Raw genomic sequence first — 18737 nt, forward strand, 5'->3', positions numbered from 1 at the left:
TCTAAGCATAGAAAACAGTTGGTGCAGGTGACCCAAGGGTGACAGGAGCGTGTCATGTGCCAAACTCACCAAACAGGATAGTGCGGCTAGAAATACTGGGTGTGGGGAGGGTGGTTCCTGACAGGGAGAGGGACGGGAAGGGGCAGCTTCTAGGGGGCTTTGTTGGCCAGGTCAGGGGTTCAGAGGTAATGAGAAACTTTGGAGGTTTTAAATAGGAATATGATACCACCTGGTTCATGCAGTATAAAACTCTTCCTGGCTACACGCGGAAAATGATCAGCAGGAAGACAGCAGGAGAGGAGTGATTTTTGCATCTCATTTCATACCGCTCCCCTTTCCTTCACACCAGTCCTCAGAGTACAAGCTCCTTTGTATCAGACACTCTGCTGATCACTCTCGGGGATGCTCTCCCTCTGGCATGGCCAGCTCCTCTTCTCCTTCAGTTCTGCCCACAAACATGACCCCTGAGAGATGCCTTCCTGAGCCTCCCACCTCACTTCTCAGATTTGTCACTCGTCATTCCAGTCTCCGTTACATTTCTCTACATAGCACTTACCACTAGCTAAAATTCTTACTCATTTGTTTACTTTTGAATGTAAAGTCTGCAAGAGCAAAGACTTCGTCTGTGTTTTCCTCATACCTGAAACAGTAGCTGGCAGACAGAGTACTCATTCAGTAAGCATCTGATGACAGATGTGGTGGTGCATGCCTGTAGTGTCAGCTACGAGGGAGGCTCGGGCAGGAGGATTGCTTGAGCCCAGGAGTTGGAGGTTGCAGTGAGCTGTGATTGTGCCATGGCATGCCAGCCTGGGCAACAGAGCGAGATAAATAGGCAAACAAATCAGATGAAGGAAAGATGAGAAAGGGAGAAACTGTCTTTGGTGTTCGTGGGGTCTGCAGCCTCTTCAACAGGGCAGCTTTGCTCTTCTTGATCTGTGGGGGTCTATCAAGAATCAGTGAGTTTTATTTCAAGTTTCCACTGCTTAAAACAAGGGGACGAGGAAAAAAAACACCATTCTAGTGGAAAGATTTTACAGGGCTGATACTAAAGGACCTGGCCTCTTGACCCAACTTTTCACTGATAAGTCTGTGTCTTTGTTGAAGAACTTTATTTTCTGTGTTATTCCCTCACCACCCCCTTTCAGGATTTACTTTTGTAAGAAATTGGGGTAGAGGCTCAGCACCTATGGCTCAAGTGGCTAAGGCACCAGCCACGTACACCAGAGCTGGTGGGTTTGAATCCAGCCTGGGCCCACCAAACAACAATGACAACTATAACCAAAAATAGCTGGGTGTTGTGGCGGGCGCCTATAGTCCCAGCTACTTGGGAGGCTGAGGCAAGGGAATCACTTTAGCCCAGGAGTTGGAGGTTGCTGTGAGCTGTGACTCCACGGCACTCTACCCATGGTGACAGCTTGAGGTTCTGTCTCAAAAAAAAAGAAAAGAAAGAAATTGGGGTAGAAATCAAATAGCATAAAATTAACCACTTTGACGTATATATAATTCAGTGTCAAGTTGCATTCTATAAAGTGCAGGCACAGTCCCCCTCCATCCCTGTCTTTCTCCCAGGAGTGTGTACCGGATGAACAGGCACTTTGAACTTTTCAGAGTGTCAAAAAAAATTCTCTATAAAATAGCTCATGGCAGAAAATTGTTTTCACATATTCAGACTTACTCTCTTTGCAGGTAATTGAAATGTAGCCCAGAGTCTAGAATACATCACTTATTTCCACTATCAAACAAGATCAGGTTATCTCCTAGTTCGTTTTCCCTGTTCTAAAGCCAAGTATGGTAGCTGCTGGCTTTTTCTCCTTACAGAGAATAGATAATTAAGGGTGTAAATAGAAGATAGGGATTCCCTCCACTCTCCCCAGAAAGCTGGGGAGCCACTGCAGTATAAATGTTGTGTGTAGGGGGAGAGGGGATCCTTGATACATCTCTCCAAACCTGTGTTCCTCTGTTGTTTGCTATTTTCCTGGTTGGTTTCATGAAGCCATGCACCGGTTCACTTCAAATTAAACAATATCAGAGATTCTTTTTTTTTTTTGTTTGTTTGTTTTTGAGACAGTCTCACTATGTCACCCTCGGTAGAGTGCCGCGGCATCACAGCTCACAGCAACTTCAAACTCTTGGGCTTAAGCAAATCTCTTGCCTCAGCCTCCCAAGTAGCTGGGACTAGAGGTGCCCACCACAATGCCTGGCTGATACCAGAGATTCTTATTAACTTTGCTTCTGCCAAGCTGTCCCAAGTTTCAAGTTCAGAGATAAAGAGCTAGAATTTTCAGTGTTATCTGGATGAATTAGGCAGAAAGGTGAGACTGTCCCAGCCCTGTATGTCTCAGGTAAGATTCTCCTCCTCCTTTCCATCCTAATGATCTACACCATTCAGATGGTGACCCAATTCTCACGTCCCCACTTGACAAATTGCCACCTCTCTTCTTGCCACTTGGGTTTTTGTTCTTTTTTTTTTTTTGAGATAGAGTCTTACTATGTCACCGTCAGTTGAGTGCGTGGCATCACAGCTCATAGCAACCTCAAATTCTTGGGTTTAAGTGATTCTCTTGCCTCAGCCTCCCACGTAGCTGGTTTATAGGCTCCCACCACAACGCCCAGTTATGCTGTTGTTGTTGTTGTTGTTGTCATTGTTGTTTCGCAGGCCCTGGCTGAGTTTGAACCCACCAGCCCCAGTGTATGTGGCTGGCACCCAAACCATTGAGCTATGGGTGCCAAGCCAACCACTTGGGTTTTTATAAATCATTTTTAAAATTTTTTCAGATACCATGGTTCTAGATGCCTAATTTAGTCTTCTAAAATTGAATTATCTTTTGTTCTCTGTCCTTTATAAGACCTAGTTAACATTATTTGGCAATTTTGTTTGAAACATTCTTTATCCTTATTAGGTTAGGTACTGCCACAGCTACTTGGCAAAACCAAAAATATGGGTGATAATACTGCTTTTAGTACTAATAATACTGCACACTTCCCGTGGGTAATCTAGGATAGATTGGTGACAGTCAGACTGGAGTCATTGCTCCCAATCGTCATTTATCTACTTTGGAGTGGGTGTTTCCACTGGAGCTCAGAAGCTGGTTTACTTATTAATGCATTAGATTCTCACAGGTCGTTCCAAACCCAGTTCTTGATGAGTTCCTAGTGAAGAGTATGAATACCCAGTATGTACACATACTCTGGGTGAAAGCGATGGACATTGATGACATTGGAAGTGCCTCTTTATTCCTTTTCTCTCTCTCTCTCTTTTTTTTTTTTTTTTTTGTTTTGGTTTTTTTTTGGTTTTGTTTGTTTTGAGACAGAGTCTCACTTTTGTTACCCTGCTTAGAGTGCCATGGCATCATAACTGACAGCAATCTCAAACTCTTGGTCTTTTCTTTTCTTTTTTTTTTAGAGACATAATTTCACTCCGTCACCCTCCATAGAGTGCTATGGCATCACAGCTCACAGCAACTTCCAGCTCTTGGGCTTAAGTGAGACTCTTGACTCAGCCTCCCAGTAGCTAGGACTACAGGCACCTGCCACAACGCCCAGCTAGTTTGTTGTTGTTGTTGTTGTTGTTGTTGCAGCAGTTTGGCCAGGCTGGGTTTGAACCCACAACCCTCAGTATATGGGGCTGGCACCCTACTCACTGAGCCACAGGCTCTGCCCTCAAACTCTTGGTCTTAAGAGATCCTCTTGCCTCAGTTTTTCATTTTCTTAGTAGAAACAGGGTCTCACTCTTGCTCAAGCTGGTCTTGAACTCGTGAGCTCAAGCAATCTACCTGCCCTGGCCTCCCAGAGTGCCAGGATTATAGGCATGAGCTACTATGCCAGGCCTATTCCTTCTTTTCAAACTCTTTGTGATGTGCTTTCTGCTGTCAATCTGTCCCGTGTGACATGTACCACGTTTGTCACTTTCTTGACACTCAGTTTTTAAATTATCTCTACATCTCCTTTAATTTTGGTTATTCCTTGTCTTATAGCATTCTTAACACTCATACTATTTCTACTTACCAGTAATAATGCGGTGATTCACATTGTAAAACAAAGCATTTACACACTGTGAACTAAAAATCGTTAAGATGGTCTAGATTGTACTGACTATTAGCACCATCTGTTGTCAGGGTCAGACCTGATGTAGCAGTGCTTCTGCATAATTTATATTAATAAATCATTTTGAACCTTTGCTTTTATCCTTTGCTTCATAAATCTCAGTATGCCACTAGTTGGACACCTAACTTTAGAAGTTGAAATTTAAATAGAACTATAATAAATTTGTTATTCCCCAATGTTTAGAAGATGTGGATGTATGTATAGTATAAGAGACCCATATCATAATATGTAATCTCGTCACTGGTGTGGGAGGGGCTTGGGGAAGAGGAAGGTATGTAGGATTGGAAACAGAGAGACCTGGTAACGATGGGAGTATTGTCCGTGTCCAGGAGGAAGTCTAAGATGACCTGAACAGGGCAGGGGAAATGAAGAGAATGTGGTACTCACGAGTCAGTTTGATGCAGGAGATCTAGGAGCCCAAGGAGACCCAGAGGTCTCTGACCAACGAGACGGAATGGGTAACTGTGCCACTAAAGCAAAATCGAAGAACTAAGGGGGGAAACTCAGGTGGAAAGTATGAGGGAAGAAGTGCCAGTTTTATTGACATTGCAGTGGTGTGAGAAGTAAAGAGAAGGTGTGGAAGCGAAGACAGCAAGTGTAGAATGTGCATACAGAGAAAAGGGGGTGGGGGGTGCAGGGCCCAGGGTGGGAGAGGTTTAGAGGCTGAGGGGAAGGAGCCTCTAAATAGAGAAGGACTGATGGATGGCCAAGATCCCAGGGGGGACTCTAGGGAAGGAGACTGAGGACAGGGTAGCTGTCCTTCCCCAGAGTCACCTGAAGAGAAAGAATAGTGCCTATGCCAAGTAACTTTATAGGTGGAACAACAGAAATGTGCAGTTGACTCCTCATCACCTCCTGTTGTCAGTGAAAGTAAAGCCAAGATCATATTCTGAGAGTCATCTCTTTAGAGATCTTCCCGGTATCTGATTCTGTGCTTCACTGAAGTGTTTCTACTTATTTTTTTGTATTTCACTTTTTAGAATTTCAGAATAGTAGGGGTTACAGATGTTTCATTTACATATTTGTTTTTGTACAGATTGAGTCAAGGTGATGAGTGTGCCCTTTACTCAGATAGTGTTCACTGTACCCAGCACATGTGTAAAGTGTTTATCTTAAAGTGTTCAGTTGTGGCCGTCAAGAGCGCTCTCCCTAGCCTCTTCCCTGCAGGCGTCTTCCCTGACTTATTAGTTATTTTTGCATTACAATCTAGTTTCCCATCTATTGAACCCCACCCAGAAAAAAAAAGTAGATAAAAAGAATTCTTGGGTCTTGAGTGTTTGGGGGAAGACATGGAAGGGAATGACAAGCATATCTTCCAAAGATAGGTGAGGGAATAAATACTCAGTGGTTGGGGGCCCTGTTGTAAACCAGCAATTTGTAGCGGCTCCAGATGCCTCTGTTTTGCAGCTTTCTCCAGGACTCATGTAGGTGGGAATAAGAGCTATGTAATCAGTGTGGAGTGATCTAAATCACTCCTGGCCAATAGAACTTTTTATGATGATGGAAGTGTTCTGTATCAGTGTGGCTGTTGAGTACTTAAATGTGGCTACAGCACTTTCAATTTTTAATTTAATTTGAATTTGAATAGCCACCAGTGGCTCATAGCTACCGTATTGTGCAACACCGACCTACAGGAAGGGGTTTGTGGAATTGTGTGAACAGTGAAGCAGGAGAATCTGAACAGCTTTCCCATTAGCACCTTCCACTTTATTCCCAGTGGAGCCAATGTTAGACTGTGAATGGACTAATAAACAGGAGAAAATGGAGAGGGAAGAATTTCCTGTGTTAACCTTAAGATAAAGGGAAAAAATTGTTGAAATTTATTTCTAAGGCGAGAACGTCAGTATTCTGTATGTAGTAGTGAAGATTCTCCTGGCTCCTGTGAAATCCTGTACTTCTATATGGGAAGTCCTGATCAACTCATGGTGCACAAAGGGAAATGTACTGGTGAGTAAACTAACAAAATTCATTTAACCCATTGTGATGATGAAAGTTAATCATGAAGGAATGGGGTAGAATGGACACTGTGTCATTTAGACCAGCACAGTCCAAGGAGAGATCGTCAAGCCAGTAGCTGTCATTCTTGCTGCTGTTCCTAACAACTGGAATGAGAAGTCACTCAGCTTTCCCCTAATGTAAGATAGAAATAAAAACCTGTGCTCTTAGAAATATTATATTGTTAGAATGAAGATAATTTTATTTATTTATTTTGAGACAGAGTCTCAGTATGTTGCCCTTGGTAGAGTTTCATGGCGTCACAGCTCACAGCAACCTCTAACTGTCTTGAGCTTAAGTGATTCTCTTGCCACAGCCTCCCAAGTAGCTGGGAACAGAAGTGCCCACTCCAGTGTCCAGCTATTTTTTGTTGCAGTTGTCATTGTTGTTTAGCTGGCCCAGGTTGGGTTTGAACCTCGGCGTATGTGGCTGATGCTGTAACCACTGTGCTACGGGTGAGAGCCAATGAAGATAATTTTAAGTTTTCATCATAGTTATCTAAGATTTTTGAGATAAAAATGCTTAAAATATGGTATTATCAATCAGTAGAATTTTACATCATTTATTGTACCCTCAATGAATCCCCAACAATAAAAAAAAAAAAAAAGAATTTTACATCATGTACATCTAATGCTAATATATAACAAAATACTTTTGGGGTTTTTTTTTTTTTTTTTTTTTTTTTTTGAGAGCAAAGTCTTATTTTGTCACCCTCAGTAGAATGCCATGGCGTCATAGCTGACAGCAACTTCAGACTCTTAGCTCAAGCTATTCTCTTGGCCGCAGCTTCCCAAGTAGCTGAGACTACAGGTACCTGCCACAGCACCCAGCTATTTTTTACAGATGGGGTCTTGCTGTTGTTCAGGTTGGTCTCAAACTCATGAGCTGAAGCAATCTATCGGCCTCAGCTACCCAGAGTGCTAGGAATACAGGCGTGAGCCACTGCGATCAGCATATTGACCAAATCTTATTTGGAGTTGACGTCTATCTACTTGTCATTTTCTTGGTTGGCATGTTATATGCTTAACTAGAAAAACCACCTTATTTACATCTTATTTGGCAGTTTTATCCACTGATGGCTGTTTGAAATGAAGCTGGTTCAGCAATCAGGATTTGAATTGCTCATTTTAAAATCAAAGTTTTCGATGTCTCCTTCCTTTGCCCTAAACATATGTCATCTTTTCTTGGCCATACAGATAAAACCATTAATTGGCATAGGGATTACTTGTACATGTGCATTGGACAGTTAACTTTAATTTTCAATCCCATGAATGAAAGTTTTTGCCAGAGCTAGCAGGTAACCAAATTATCTGAATTGAGTTTGCTTTCTTTCAGTATCTTTTTTCCTTCTCTTTAAAGAGACACCAGCAAGCAGGAGAGTTGCCAAGCAGCAGGTGGAGGGTAAAAAAATCCAAACCTCTCAATAGTCTATGAACTAAATATCTCATCTTGGCTGATTGAAAGCAGCCTGGATAGTACAAGATTCTACACATACACAGAGCTGCCATACTCAAACAAAGCAACCATCAAGGCAGGTGCAAGACCTTGGTAGGGATGGTTGGCTTTGGACTTGAGACTGTCCTTGACTGAAAGGCATTTCATATTCATGAATTAACAAGGTAAAACTCACTACTTGTAATAACCTGTGGAAATCAGGAAGGCAAATTAATCCAAGTGCTTATTACCATAACTCTTATTCTCATTGGTGCTCATTTGACAGATTCACCTGACTTAATAACCTCATTAGAAGACACATTTGGCATTGGAGAATGTTTTATAAAACCACCAAGTAAATTATTTATTATCTCACAATGGGTCTGGGTTTTTTTTTAATTTGCCCTGATTTTCTACACAAAGTGTTTATAAAGGATGAACTACTAGTTTTTGATTTTCAATGAAGTATTTTTCTTAAAAACCAACTAACATTGCTTTTCAATTTAAAGTCGTTAGAACTAGAGAGATGAAAGAGCTTACTTGTGAATGTGGAGAAAGCACTATAGAGGCTGTGTAAGTGATCATTGTTAGCATATGTAATGCCAGTGTTCTGATTCAGACAGACTGGAGAGAAACTCAGGCGTGGAGGGCAGGTGCAACATGCTTCATTCAGCTCATGGGGGCTGGTGGCTAAGCGTGAGGAATCTGCCCTTATTTAGCTCCTGGCAGCTGGAAAACTGAGTTACATAGAAAGTCTACATTCTGTGATCCACAGTCTGCACATACAGAATCTTTTTTTTTTTTTTTTAAGTAGGCCCCAGCCGGGTTCAAACCCGCCAGCCCCGGTGCCGACGCTCTAACCATTGAGCTACGGGCGTCTGGCCCATACAGAAGGTCTCGTACACCTTTACCTAGGAGAACAATCATGACAACATGACAAGCAGCAGTTATATAAGCAGGACTTCTCTGTACACAGTGACGGCTATCTAGGAACCCATGGCACTTGCCCATGGGTGAGAAGGCCTAGACAACTTTATCTTTATCTCCAAACCACTTTTTTCTCATCACATAATGAGAGTTTCAGTCAGAATTCTTTTGAAACATATTTTTCTTTTGCCTCATTGCAGTGTTTTTTTGTCCTTTTTATTATCCGTACCATGAAAAAGTGACAAGAGGTTGGCAATAATAAAATTATAATAAAAAAAAAAAAAACTCAGCAATTCTGAAATGCCTACCTAGTCCCACCTGGGGAGATAAATATCGCAAGATAGTATACATAAATAGCACAGATTTTATTAGGCAGTATGTAAATAACATCATACTCCATTTCATAACCTAATGTCATGTGTCTCCAGTGGACTGCTTCCGTCCCACGTTTCTTAGGTTGCTGCCTGTCACTGACAAATTTTCAAACATCAGAATTTTTCCCCCCCCATAGGCTAAGCTAGTCAGGAGTTATTTTTGACTAATAGAATAGATTATTTTAATTAAAATCTCTAAATTATCTTCATTCCTATGAAGTAAACACTGCTCAGATAAAAAGCCTAGGTGAGCTAGTTAAGTCATGTATGTCTGGAGTATTTTTTGCTGAGTCTACTGTATTATAAGTATACAGCTTACTATGCTTTTCACTTTTCAAATGGAAATAATTTAAAATGTTTTTATTGTAAAGACAATTGTAGCTATGGAAAAAAAGCAGAAAACCATAAATCAGTGGTTCTCAACAAGGGGTGATTTTGTAACCCAGGGGACATTTGGTGATATCTGCAGACATTTTGATGGCTAAGACCAGGTGACGGTGCTAATGGCAGCTGGTGGCTAGAAGCCAGGGGAGCTGCTAACTATCCCACAGTGCACAAGAGGGTCCCTCCAAGTGAGTTTGGATTATCTGTCCAGATGTCCCAGTCAAGGGTGCTGCATATGCTGTGATTTGGTAAATGAAGAGGAAAAAAGGTAGGGGGAACTAATAACAGAAAAATAAAACAAAATAGTAATAGTTTCTCCTTTTCTACTATTTTGATAATTTTCTATGATAGTCTTTTAATGAAAGTAGATATTTTTTTGTGAGAAAATTTTCAGTATAGAAAGATCTGGCCCTCCCAGGTACAAGCAGGAACTGTGTACCTATTACTAAATAAATGTGCCTCCCTTTCTAGCTTCAAATTTAAACTATCATCTCTGGTTCCTTATCTTCAAAACATTGGCCAGTTAATACTATTTACTGAGCATATCAAATTTTATATTTAGAAAGTCACTGATGTATTCAAATTTCCAAATTACTAAAACATGTTTTGATTGTGTACACTAATCTGTATTGATGGAATAATCCTGATGGAATGTTCTCTGTTTTTAAATTCTCTCTACCATTTTGGTTGGTAGTTGGATGTGTAAGAGTACACCTGTAGGCCCAGTCAACAAAGACGAATTTGACTTGAAAATAACATTGTGAATAATGGCTAGTAAAATAAAACATGGCTCTGTTTATTTGGTCTAAGTTTAAGACCTCATTTTTGATTCATGTCCCTTTTTAAAAATTAATATTTTAGGATTCAGGATATGTTGTTAAATATTAAAAATTATTTACAAAAGAGCATGAATTATACCAATATGATTATATTTTTCATAGTTAACCATATCTATTCATGGTTGAATGAATGAATGTGTATGGTCTCCCCTGACCACAGAAAACATACCAATGAGATTTAATTACACTTTTTGTTTAATGTGCAGGCAGTGATGAGCAGCTTGGAAAATTAATTTACAACGCTTTGGAAACAACCTCTGGCAGCTTTGTCTTGTTATATGAGTGGGTCCTTCAGTGGCAGAAAAAAATAGGTCCATTCCTTACCAGTCAAGAGAGAGAGAAGATTGATAAGTGCAAAAAACAGGTAGGCATCTGCGTGGCTAGCTAGGCAGAAAGGCCTATCTTGAGCTTCAGGAAAGGACAGAGCTAGACAACTCACTTGGGATTGGCTGGCACAGTCTGCAGCAGTCTGAGATCTATTTGAGGGGAGAGGACAGTAGGGGCCCCACCTCTTCATCAGCATTTTCTCAGGCCCTCACTTCTTTTTTCAGAACTTTCACAACACGGTCAAAATTCCTGCTGCTGCCTTCTTAGCTTCCCTTCCCATCCCTAATGATGGCATTAGCAGCCATCTCTCCAACTGGGACTAAAAACTATTTCATAAGTGTGCTTTTTGCAATTATTTGTATTTTCCCTATTCTTTTGAAATAATTGCTTCAAAACAGTTTGGGGGAACTGGTGGATTTTAAAGTTAATCTGTAATAGCAAGTATAAGGAGAACATTTAATATTGCATATTGCAGTGTTACGTAATAATGAGGTTGCAAAAATAGTAGGTAAAACATGGTGTTTAATAACTATACTTATGCATAGAAAGAAAAACTAGAAGTAAATACAATGAAATCATAAGTTATCTTTGCCAGTGACCATAGAGGTAATCTGTGGGCTTTTTCCTTTATATTTTTATAAGCTTAGCAGTGATCTTTATAATAATCAGAAAAGATTATTTTCAAATTAGTGCTTCTTTTTCCTGGTGGCCATATCTCAAAATGATTTTAAAAGCTTTTAACTAATTTTGTAGTATTTACATACTGGGTTTTGAGATTAAAGAAGCTGAGAATTAACTATTTTCTATCTTTATGTACTGTTAGGTTGACCTATGGTGTAAAGGGGGATTCAATTCAGGGCATATTTGTTCTCTTCTCATTTGAAAGTCTATTTTCTATCAAATACTTAACTTTTGAGGTGCAATGCCAATTAATGCTGATTGACCCAATATTACCTTTTCTTTTTTTTCTATGTCAGATTCAAGGGGCAGAAACAGAATTCAACTCACTGGTGAAATTGAACCACCCGAACATAGTGCGCTACTTAGCAATGAATCTCAAAGAGCAGGATGACTCCATCGTGGTGGACATTTTAGCGGAGCACATTAGTGGGGTCTCTCTTGCTGCACACCTGAGCCATTCGGGCCCCGTCCCCGTGCATCAGCTTCGCCGGTATGCAGCTCAGCTCTTGTCAGGTCTCAACTATCTGCACAGCAATTCAGTGGTACACAAGGTCCTGAGTGCATCAAATGTCTTGGTAGATGCCGAGGGCATAATCAAGATTACTGACTACAGCATTTCTAAGCGCCTCGCAGACATTTGCAAGGAGGATGTGTTCGAGCAAACCCGAGTTCGTTTTAGTGACAATGCCCTGCCTTATAAAACAGGGAAGAAAGGGGATGTTTGGCATCTTGGTCTTCTGCTGCTGTCCCTCAGCCAAGGACATGAATGTGGAGAGTATCCTGTGGCTATCCCTAGTGATTTACCAGCTGACTTTCAAGATTTTCTAAAGAAGTGAGTATCATTGAGATTCTCTCTGATTGCACTTTGCTCCTGTACTTTTGATGGTACTGGAGCATGCCAGACATCTAAGTGATGTGGACGCTGAAAGGGAGGAACAGAAGAAATGCCCTGGGTATTCCAAATGGAAGTCATCTCTTTTGACCATTGCTGCTGGTTCCTAAGGGGTAAAAGACACTGCATCCTATTTAGCAAACAGCTTCTGGAGAGTAATTCTGCTTCTGGTGCTTCTTAACCATTCTTCTTCATTGACTGTCTCTGTCAGCCAAGGCGGAGAATGCAAATGCCTTCCTTAGTCCAGCCAGAGGATTTTCAGTATCTGAAAATTATAGGTGGTACATGTTTAACTACAGAGCCAAGTTTTATCCAGTTTGGGAGAATTTTTCCTGAGAGGTCTCCCTCAGGCTTAACATCTTAGGCAGGCTCTGCGCTGCCTCTGTTCTCAGTCCCAGCCAACGCTAACCTCCCTGGTGTACTATAAATGGAAAATAAGATCCGTTAGCCACCCTGCAGAAGTTGGCCTTGGCTGGTTTCTTTCCTTTCTTGACCTTCTGTCTTCTGACCTTTCCCCTAGTCATTTGCTTTTATGCACATCATTCACTCTGCACATTTTCTTTTACCCTTCACATTTCTTTCCCTATTCCCGTCTATCCTGATTGCCAGCTGGCCTGGTCCACATTGTATTTCCTCTCATTCATTGTCTTACCCATCCCAGAGGGGAAGTAGCTGCACTTGTGTTTAAGTAAGTTTTTGTGTGCTACACAAATAGAAGTAGGCATGGTGTACACACAGTTGTGGAAGGGGCCTATTTTGATTTTTGACGCTGGTTTCTCTCTATAGAGTATGTAAAAAACTTTTGTGATTTCTTTTAAATGTGATGAAGCTTTTAAAATATTTACGTAAGGGCAGTGCCTGTGGCTTAAAGGAGTAGGGCGCCTGGGCCCATATACCAGAGGTGGCAGGTTCAAACCCAGCCCCAGCCAAAAACTGCAAAAAAAAAAAAAAATTTATGTAAACACCCCCTGACATGAGGTTGGTTAAAATGAGAGAGCCAGTGATAGAATCACAGATGGAAAGACTCATGTCTGTCTTCACTGCATCCTCTTGAGCTTTCTGCCCTACCTCACTGGTGGAGAGTAATTTAGTAAAGGTAGAAACAGCACTGGAAGGTTTAAGTAGAATATACCTTTCACATTTAATAGTGAAATGGCAGGCTTAGTACCTAAAACTTCACTAATTCTCTTAAGGAGAATAGCTCTGTGCTCTGTCGGTTTTGAGCTGGCACAATTCCCTGTTCTTTCAGCATGATTGCCCTGAGGGTATTGTGTGCATTCCTTTGTCCTGCTGAGCGGATCATCCGCAGAGGCTTGATTAAGGAGCTTCTGGACATCAGTTCCTAACTTGTGCTGTCCAGTCTCAGTTAACAAAAGAAAAAAAAAATCATTCACTAGAATGAAAACAGCAAGATTTCTTTTATCCTTATATTTTTACTTATTAGCAAACAGAAGGTTTTCTTTCGAATCAGTTTCATTCCACCCCTCTCCCCTACCTGCTGAGTGACTTAACTCCCCCCCCCACCGTGGTCCCTTCCACCCCACCCCACAACATTAAACATTAAACAGTAGGTTCAAGGGATGAGGATTAAAAAGAAAGTTTGTGGTAAAATGTGGAATTTTAGAAAGTGTCCTTAAATGTTTCCAACTTCATACTGTGATGAACAGCCTTTGTCCCGCAGGGGTGTACATCCCAAGACCTGAAGGCTGCATGTGGATTAGGTGAGGACTTTTAGGCTTATCTGTAGTAACAGAGATCAGGAAAATTATGCACAGACTTTTTTTTTTTTTTTTTTTTTGGCTTATCAGCTTTTGTTAGTGTTTTTGTGTTCTATGTGTGGCCCGACACAACTCTTCCAGAGTGGCCCAGAGAAGCCAAAAGTTTGTGGACCCCAGTGAGCTATCTAATTTGCTTTGTATTTTTTATTTTTTAGAGACAGAGCCTCACTCTGTTGCCCAACCTGGAGTGAGTGAGTGCAGTAGCACAATCATAGCACATTGCATCCTTCAACTCCTGGGCGCAAGCAGTCTTCCTGCTTCAGCCTCCCAAGTAGTAGTCGTGTGCCACTGTGCCAGGCTTTTGTTTTTGGAAAGCTTGCTTTATGACTGGTCCCCAGAAAGGCTTAGTTTGGCATGCCAAAGTATTATACTGTTAATGGGATGAAAATATGTAGCCTACTTGTGCTATCTTAGACTTTTAAAAAATCATTCCAGGAAGGTAACAATTCCTACCTCTGGTGACTATACATTTTTTTTAGATTCCCCACTTGCACCCAGCCTGGCACTTAACATATAAATCCTACAGGAATGTTTATTAATTTAAATTCACTTCTGAGTGCATTCTGGCTCATGATTAATACGAATTCTCTTATATATATTTTAAAAAGTAAACCCATAATTAACTGCCTTGGATTAACCAAGTTAGCACTGATTTCACCTGTTGCTAAGATTCTCCCTTCCCTTTCACTGAGGTGCGTTTGCTTGGATGACAAGGAAAGATGGAGTCCTCAGCAATTGTTGAAACACAGCTTTATAAATCCGCAGCCAAAAATGCCTTTAGTGGAACAAAGTCCTGAAGGTAAGTCTGTTACCATTCTTTTTTTGATATCCCGTTTGACATTCAGTTATTTTGAAAGTATATGTACACCTAAAACTGGAAGGGACTGCATGAATTATTAATTTTATCTATTTTATGCTGAGCTACACGAAAATCCATTTTTTTGATATATGCTGTTTTGCCACCCTGATTTTTCTCGTTTCTACTTGCCAGAATGTCCTTGATTTAGCCTCTTCTAGGGTTTAGTCACCCTTCTTGTCATGTCACCGTTGGTGCCATGTAACTAGATTTTTCCTGCTGCACTTCAGATTAAGGAACCCCAGTAAAGATGGGATGGATGAGCAGACCTAATTGGGGTTCTGACTCTACAATTCATTCCCTTACTTTCTGTCACCCCACCTGTAAACTTGGTCTAATTTTTTTGTATTGCTGTCTACTTTAAAGAGGGCAAGATAAGGGGAAGCATTAAAGCATTGCTCAAGCTTTGCTTAGGAAAGAGGTACTTCCTTCTACTGGCTGGGGCTGGCTCCTCCTTCAGCGCCTGCATCTTTGTTGACTTACGCAGCTCTTGCTGTATTTCTAGTGCCTCATTTGCTTCTCACCCTTTATTTTTTCTCAGATTCTGGAGGACAAGATTATGTTGAGACTGTTATTCCTAGCAACCGGCTACCCAGTGCAGCATTCTTTAGTGAGACACAGAAACAGTTTTCCCGATACTTCATTGAATTTGAAGAATTGCAGCTTCTTGGCAAAGGAGCTTTTGGAGCTGTCATCAAGGTGTGATAACAGAGTTGTCCCCAGACGCTTTTAGAGCTCCTTCTCTGTTTCATTTCCACAAAGACTTACAGATTTGACTTCTGTTTTGGGGGTGAGGAGGGAAGTGAGTATGACTATTGGAAACTATGATCATCTTACAAGTTTTATTTAAAGTTACTAGCCACATTTAAAAACACAGCAGGCCAGGTGCAGTGACTCACCCCTGTAATCCTAGTACTTTGGGAGGCCAAGGCAGGAGGATCGCTTGACATCAGGAGTTCAAGACCAGCCTGGGCAAAAGTGAGACCCCCCATCTCTGTAAAAAACAGAAAAATTAGCCAGGTGTGGTGGTACACACCTGTAGCCAGCTATTTGGAAGGCAGAGGTCGGAGATTCAGTTGAGCCCAATGATTTGAAGTTGTGGTGAGCTATGATGATGATATCACTGCACTCTACTCTAGCCCTGGCAACCAAAAAACAAAAACATTGCAAGACGTTGATTAGTGATGAAAAAAAAAAACAAAACAGGGAATGTACTATTCCTCTTTCCTTGCTTGCTATAGAGCATTAACATGAAAAGTACATGATTATAATAGCACATCAGGTGGAGTCAGGACCTCTGTAAAAAACAGCCTTATGTGCTTTGCTCCAAAAAGAAAATTATTGTGTTTTTCTCCCATTTGTCGTTAGAGTTGCTATAGAGAAAAGGGTTCCAAGGTCAGAACAGAGATGGAATTCAAACTGGGAAACAGCCCCAGATGGTCTTAATGGCTTTTATTTTCCAACTCCCATTGAGATAGAAAGATAGTAATGTGTTATTAAGGTGTAGTGTTGGGCCTTCCTTTCTTCATTATGGTCTATTCGGATGACTTTTATTATTGTCTGCCCCTTATAGAAAGAGGTTCCAGCTGTTTTTATATAATTTAAGTATTTTGCTTTGAATTTGAGAGACCCAGATTAATGTGGTATTAAGTCCATGTAAGGTACATGTCATTCTGAATTAGTTTTTCTGCAGTAAAAGAAAGACCATCTTAATTAAGACAGGTTTCCTGATCACACAGTTTCAGACAGAACTGAAACTGGAGCAATCTTTACTGTCTGAAAGATCGTATTTATCTTTAAAAAGAGATGTTTGAGGGCGGCGCCTGTGGCTCAAGGAGTAGGGTGCCGGTCCCATATGCCGGAGGTGGCAGGTTCAAACCCAGCCCCGGCCAAAAATAGAAAAAAAAAACCAAAAAAAAAAAAAAAAAAGACATGTTTGAGGCATATACTGTCCTTTTAATGCACAATATCATTTTGATCAAGCCCTTTAACTTTTATAGTTTCAATTCTTGAACATTAAATATTAACAAACTTTATTTCCTTGTAAGTATTCAAGAATGATTAGTAAACTCATGTAACACAAACATCTGAGTAATTTAAGCTGTCTAGTTTTTCCAGTAGTTTGTCCCCATGAGAAGTCCATGGTCCTCACATCTCATCTCTATATTTCCGGGTAGGGCAGGGCACTCTGTCCTGTGGTCGGCACTTGTCAGCAGTTGGGTCCATTACTACTTATGCACCTTTTCAAATTCCTGGGAGTTTTCAGTGTGACACACGCCCTGGTCAGTGAGTGAGTGTGCGTGATGTGTACCAAGACATGAGGTGGACATAGGACACTGAGATCTCGACCCACATCCTCTTCCTTATTAATATGGCAGCAAAAGTACCCAGGCTTTTCATTTTTTGAGTAGATCCCATCTTTCAGGTTGTGTGCCAGATGGCTTATAAACCTTACCTTTTAATCTCAGGACATTCTTACAAGATAGATAGGATCTTCATTTTCCCAGTGAAGGAAAAGTAATGTCCTTTGCCCGAAGTTACACATACCTACAAAGAGATAAAACCAGCATTCAGACCCACACCTGTTACACTCCAAACCATATGTTCTTGTCACTATTTTGACACAAAAAAGGATAATCTGAAACTCAGTTTTGTAGTATCCCTTTATTATTTTTTTTTCTGGAGTAGTTTTAATAGTCTAATTGAAACCTCTGAGCCAAACAGAGAATGATATACTGTTTTATAAACAACTAATTTTTCTTGCCACCATGGCCAAATATTACTTTTCTAGAATATATTGTCCCCTCAGTTGACCTAAAGGTTGGGACTGGAATGTTTCAGTGCACAAAATTTTATAAAAGTTACTTCTGTCCAGTTATGAAGTGAAACTACCCACCATAAGGATACCTCTGTATAAGATGTGGGACTTCTTTGAAACCTTTTCTTGTGTTTTTATTATTGTATTGTGTTCTTAATTGTATTGCTCCAGTTGCGGTACACATCATCAATCAGAAATCTTAGTTCTGTAACAAAATCAGTGTATAGCAATCATGTTGGCGGCCATTGCTGTTCTTCACTTAGCTAAAGCACCTTTTTCCGTGAGGCCTGGACACAAGTGCTGTCCCCATGTTCTCTCATTTAATTGTTAGTCGCCATCTGGAGTAGTGGAAATGGGGTAAGTACAATTTCATAGATAAGAAAATTGGGCTTCAGGGAAGTTGTCATTTACTCAAATTTGTGTGACTTTATAAATCAAGGAATTCGCATTTATTTGCATTTGAGTCTATTAAACTTTTCTGAGTTCAGTTTGTAATGACCTTTAGAAGAAATCAGAAACTAAAATAATCATCTGAAACATCACTTTAGAAAATAATTTTTATATTTAAACCAAAGTTTATTTAGCTATTTAGATAGCAGATATCATATTGGAAAAACAGGGAAGTAATTGCCATTTATATAAAATTAATGATTTAAAATATAGGTTGTGTTTTCCCCAACGTCTCCTAGCAAGCTAAATACAACTAGATTAGGGGGACCGTTTTCTACATTCTGGGGCAGTCAAGGCTTTGTTCAGTTGAATTTCAGACATGGTTCTCCAGCGCCGCTGTTCTCCTGGGGAGGGAAGGGGGTGACTTCCATGCACGTTTCCGAGCTCCTGACCGGGTGACCCACTGGGTCCCTTTTCCTCGCTGCGCGGCAGGTGCAGAACAAACTGGACGGCTGCTGCTACGCGGTGAAGCGCATCCCGATCAACCCGGCCAGCAAGCACTTCCGCAGGATCAAGGGTGAGGTGACGCTGCTGTCGCGCCTGCACCATGAGAACATCGTGCGCTACTACAACGCCTGGATAGAGCGCCACGAGCGCCCGGCGGGCCCGGGGACTCCGCCCCCGGACTCGGGGCCCCTGGCTAAGGACGGGCGAGCCCCCGGGCCGCCGGCCGGTGACAGTGGCAGCCCAGACAGCGTGGAGGCCGCGGCGCCGCCGCCCATCCTCAGCAGCTCTGTGGAGTGGAGCACGTCGGGCGAGCGCTCGGCCAGTGCCCGCTTCCCCGCCGCCGGCCCGGGCTCCAGCAGCGACGAGGACGACGAGGACGAGGACGAGCGCGACGGCGTCTTCTCGCAGTCCTTCCTGTAAGGGCGCGGGCT

General features: G+C 41.4%; 1 protein-coding gene across 1 annotated transcript in view; it reads left to right on the forward strand.

The window, feature by feature from the left end:
- Positions 1-18737, forward strand: part of EIF2AK4 (eukaryotic translation initiation factor 2 alpha kinase 4) — a 105197-nt gene that overhangs the window by 31306 nt on the left and 55154 nt on the right. Inside the window, exons 7-12 of the mRNA XM_053594334.1 lie at positions 5936-6051; positions 10264-10421; positions 11362-11897; positions 14428-14534; positions 15133-15290; positions 18292-18722. Coding sequence (XP_053450309.1) covers positions 5936-6051; positions 10264-10421; positions 11362-11897; positions 14428-14534; positions 15133-15290; positions 18292-18722 — 1506 coding nt within the window. The remainder of the gene's footprint in view (positions 1-5935; positions 6052-10263; positions 10422-11361; positions 11898-14427; positions 14535-15132; positions 15291-18291; positions 18723-18737) is intronic.

Source organism: Nycticebus coucang, chromosome 6 (assembly GCF_027406575.1).
Source record: "Nycticebus coucang isolate mNycCou1 chromosome 6, mNycCou1.pri, whole genome shotgun sequence".
Lineage (NCBI taxonomy): Eukaryota > Metazoa > Chordata > Mammalia > Primates > Lorisidae > Nycticebus > Nycticebus coucang.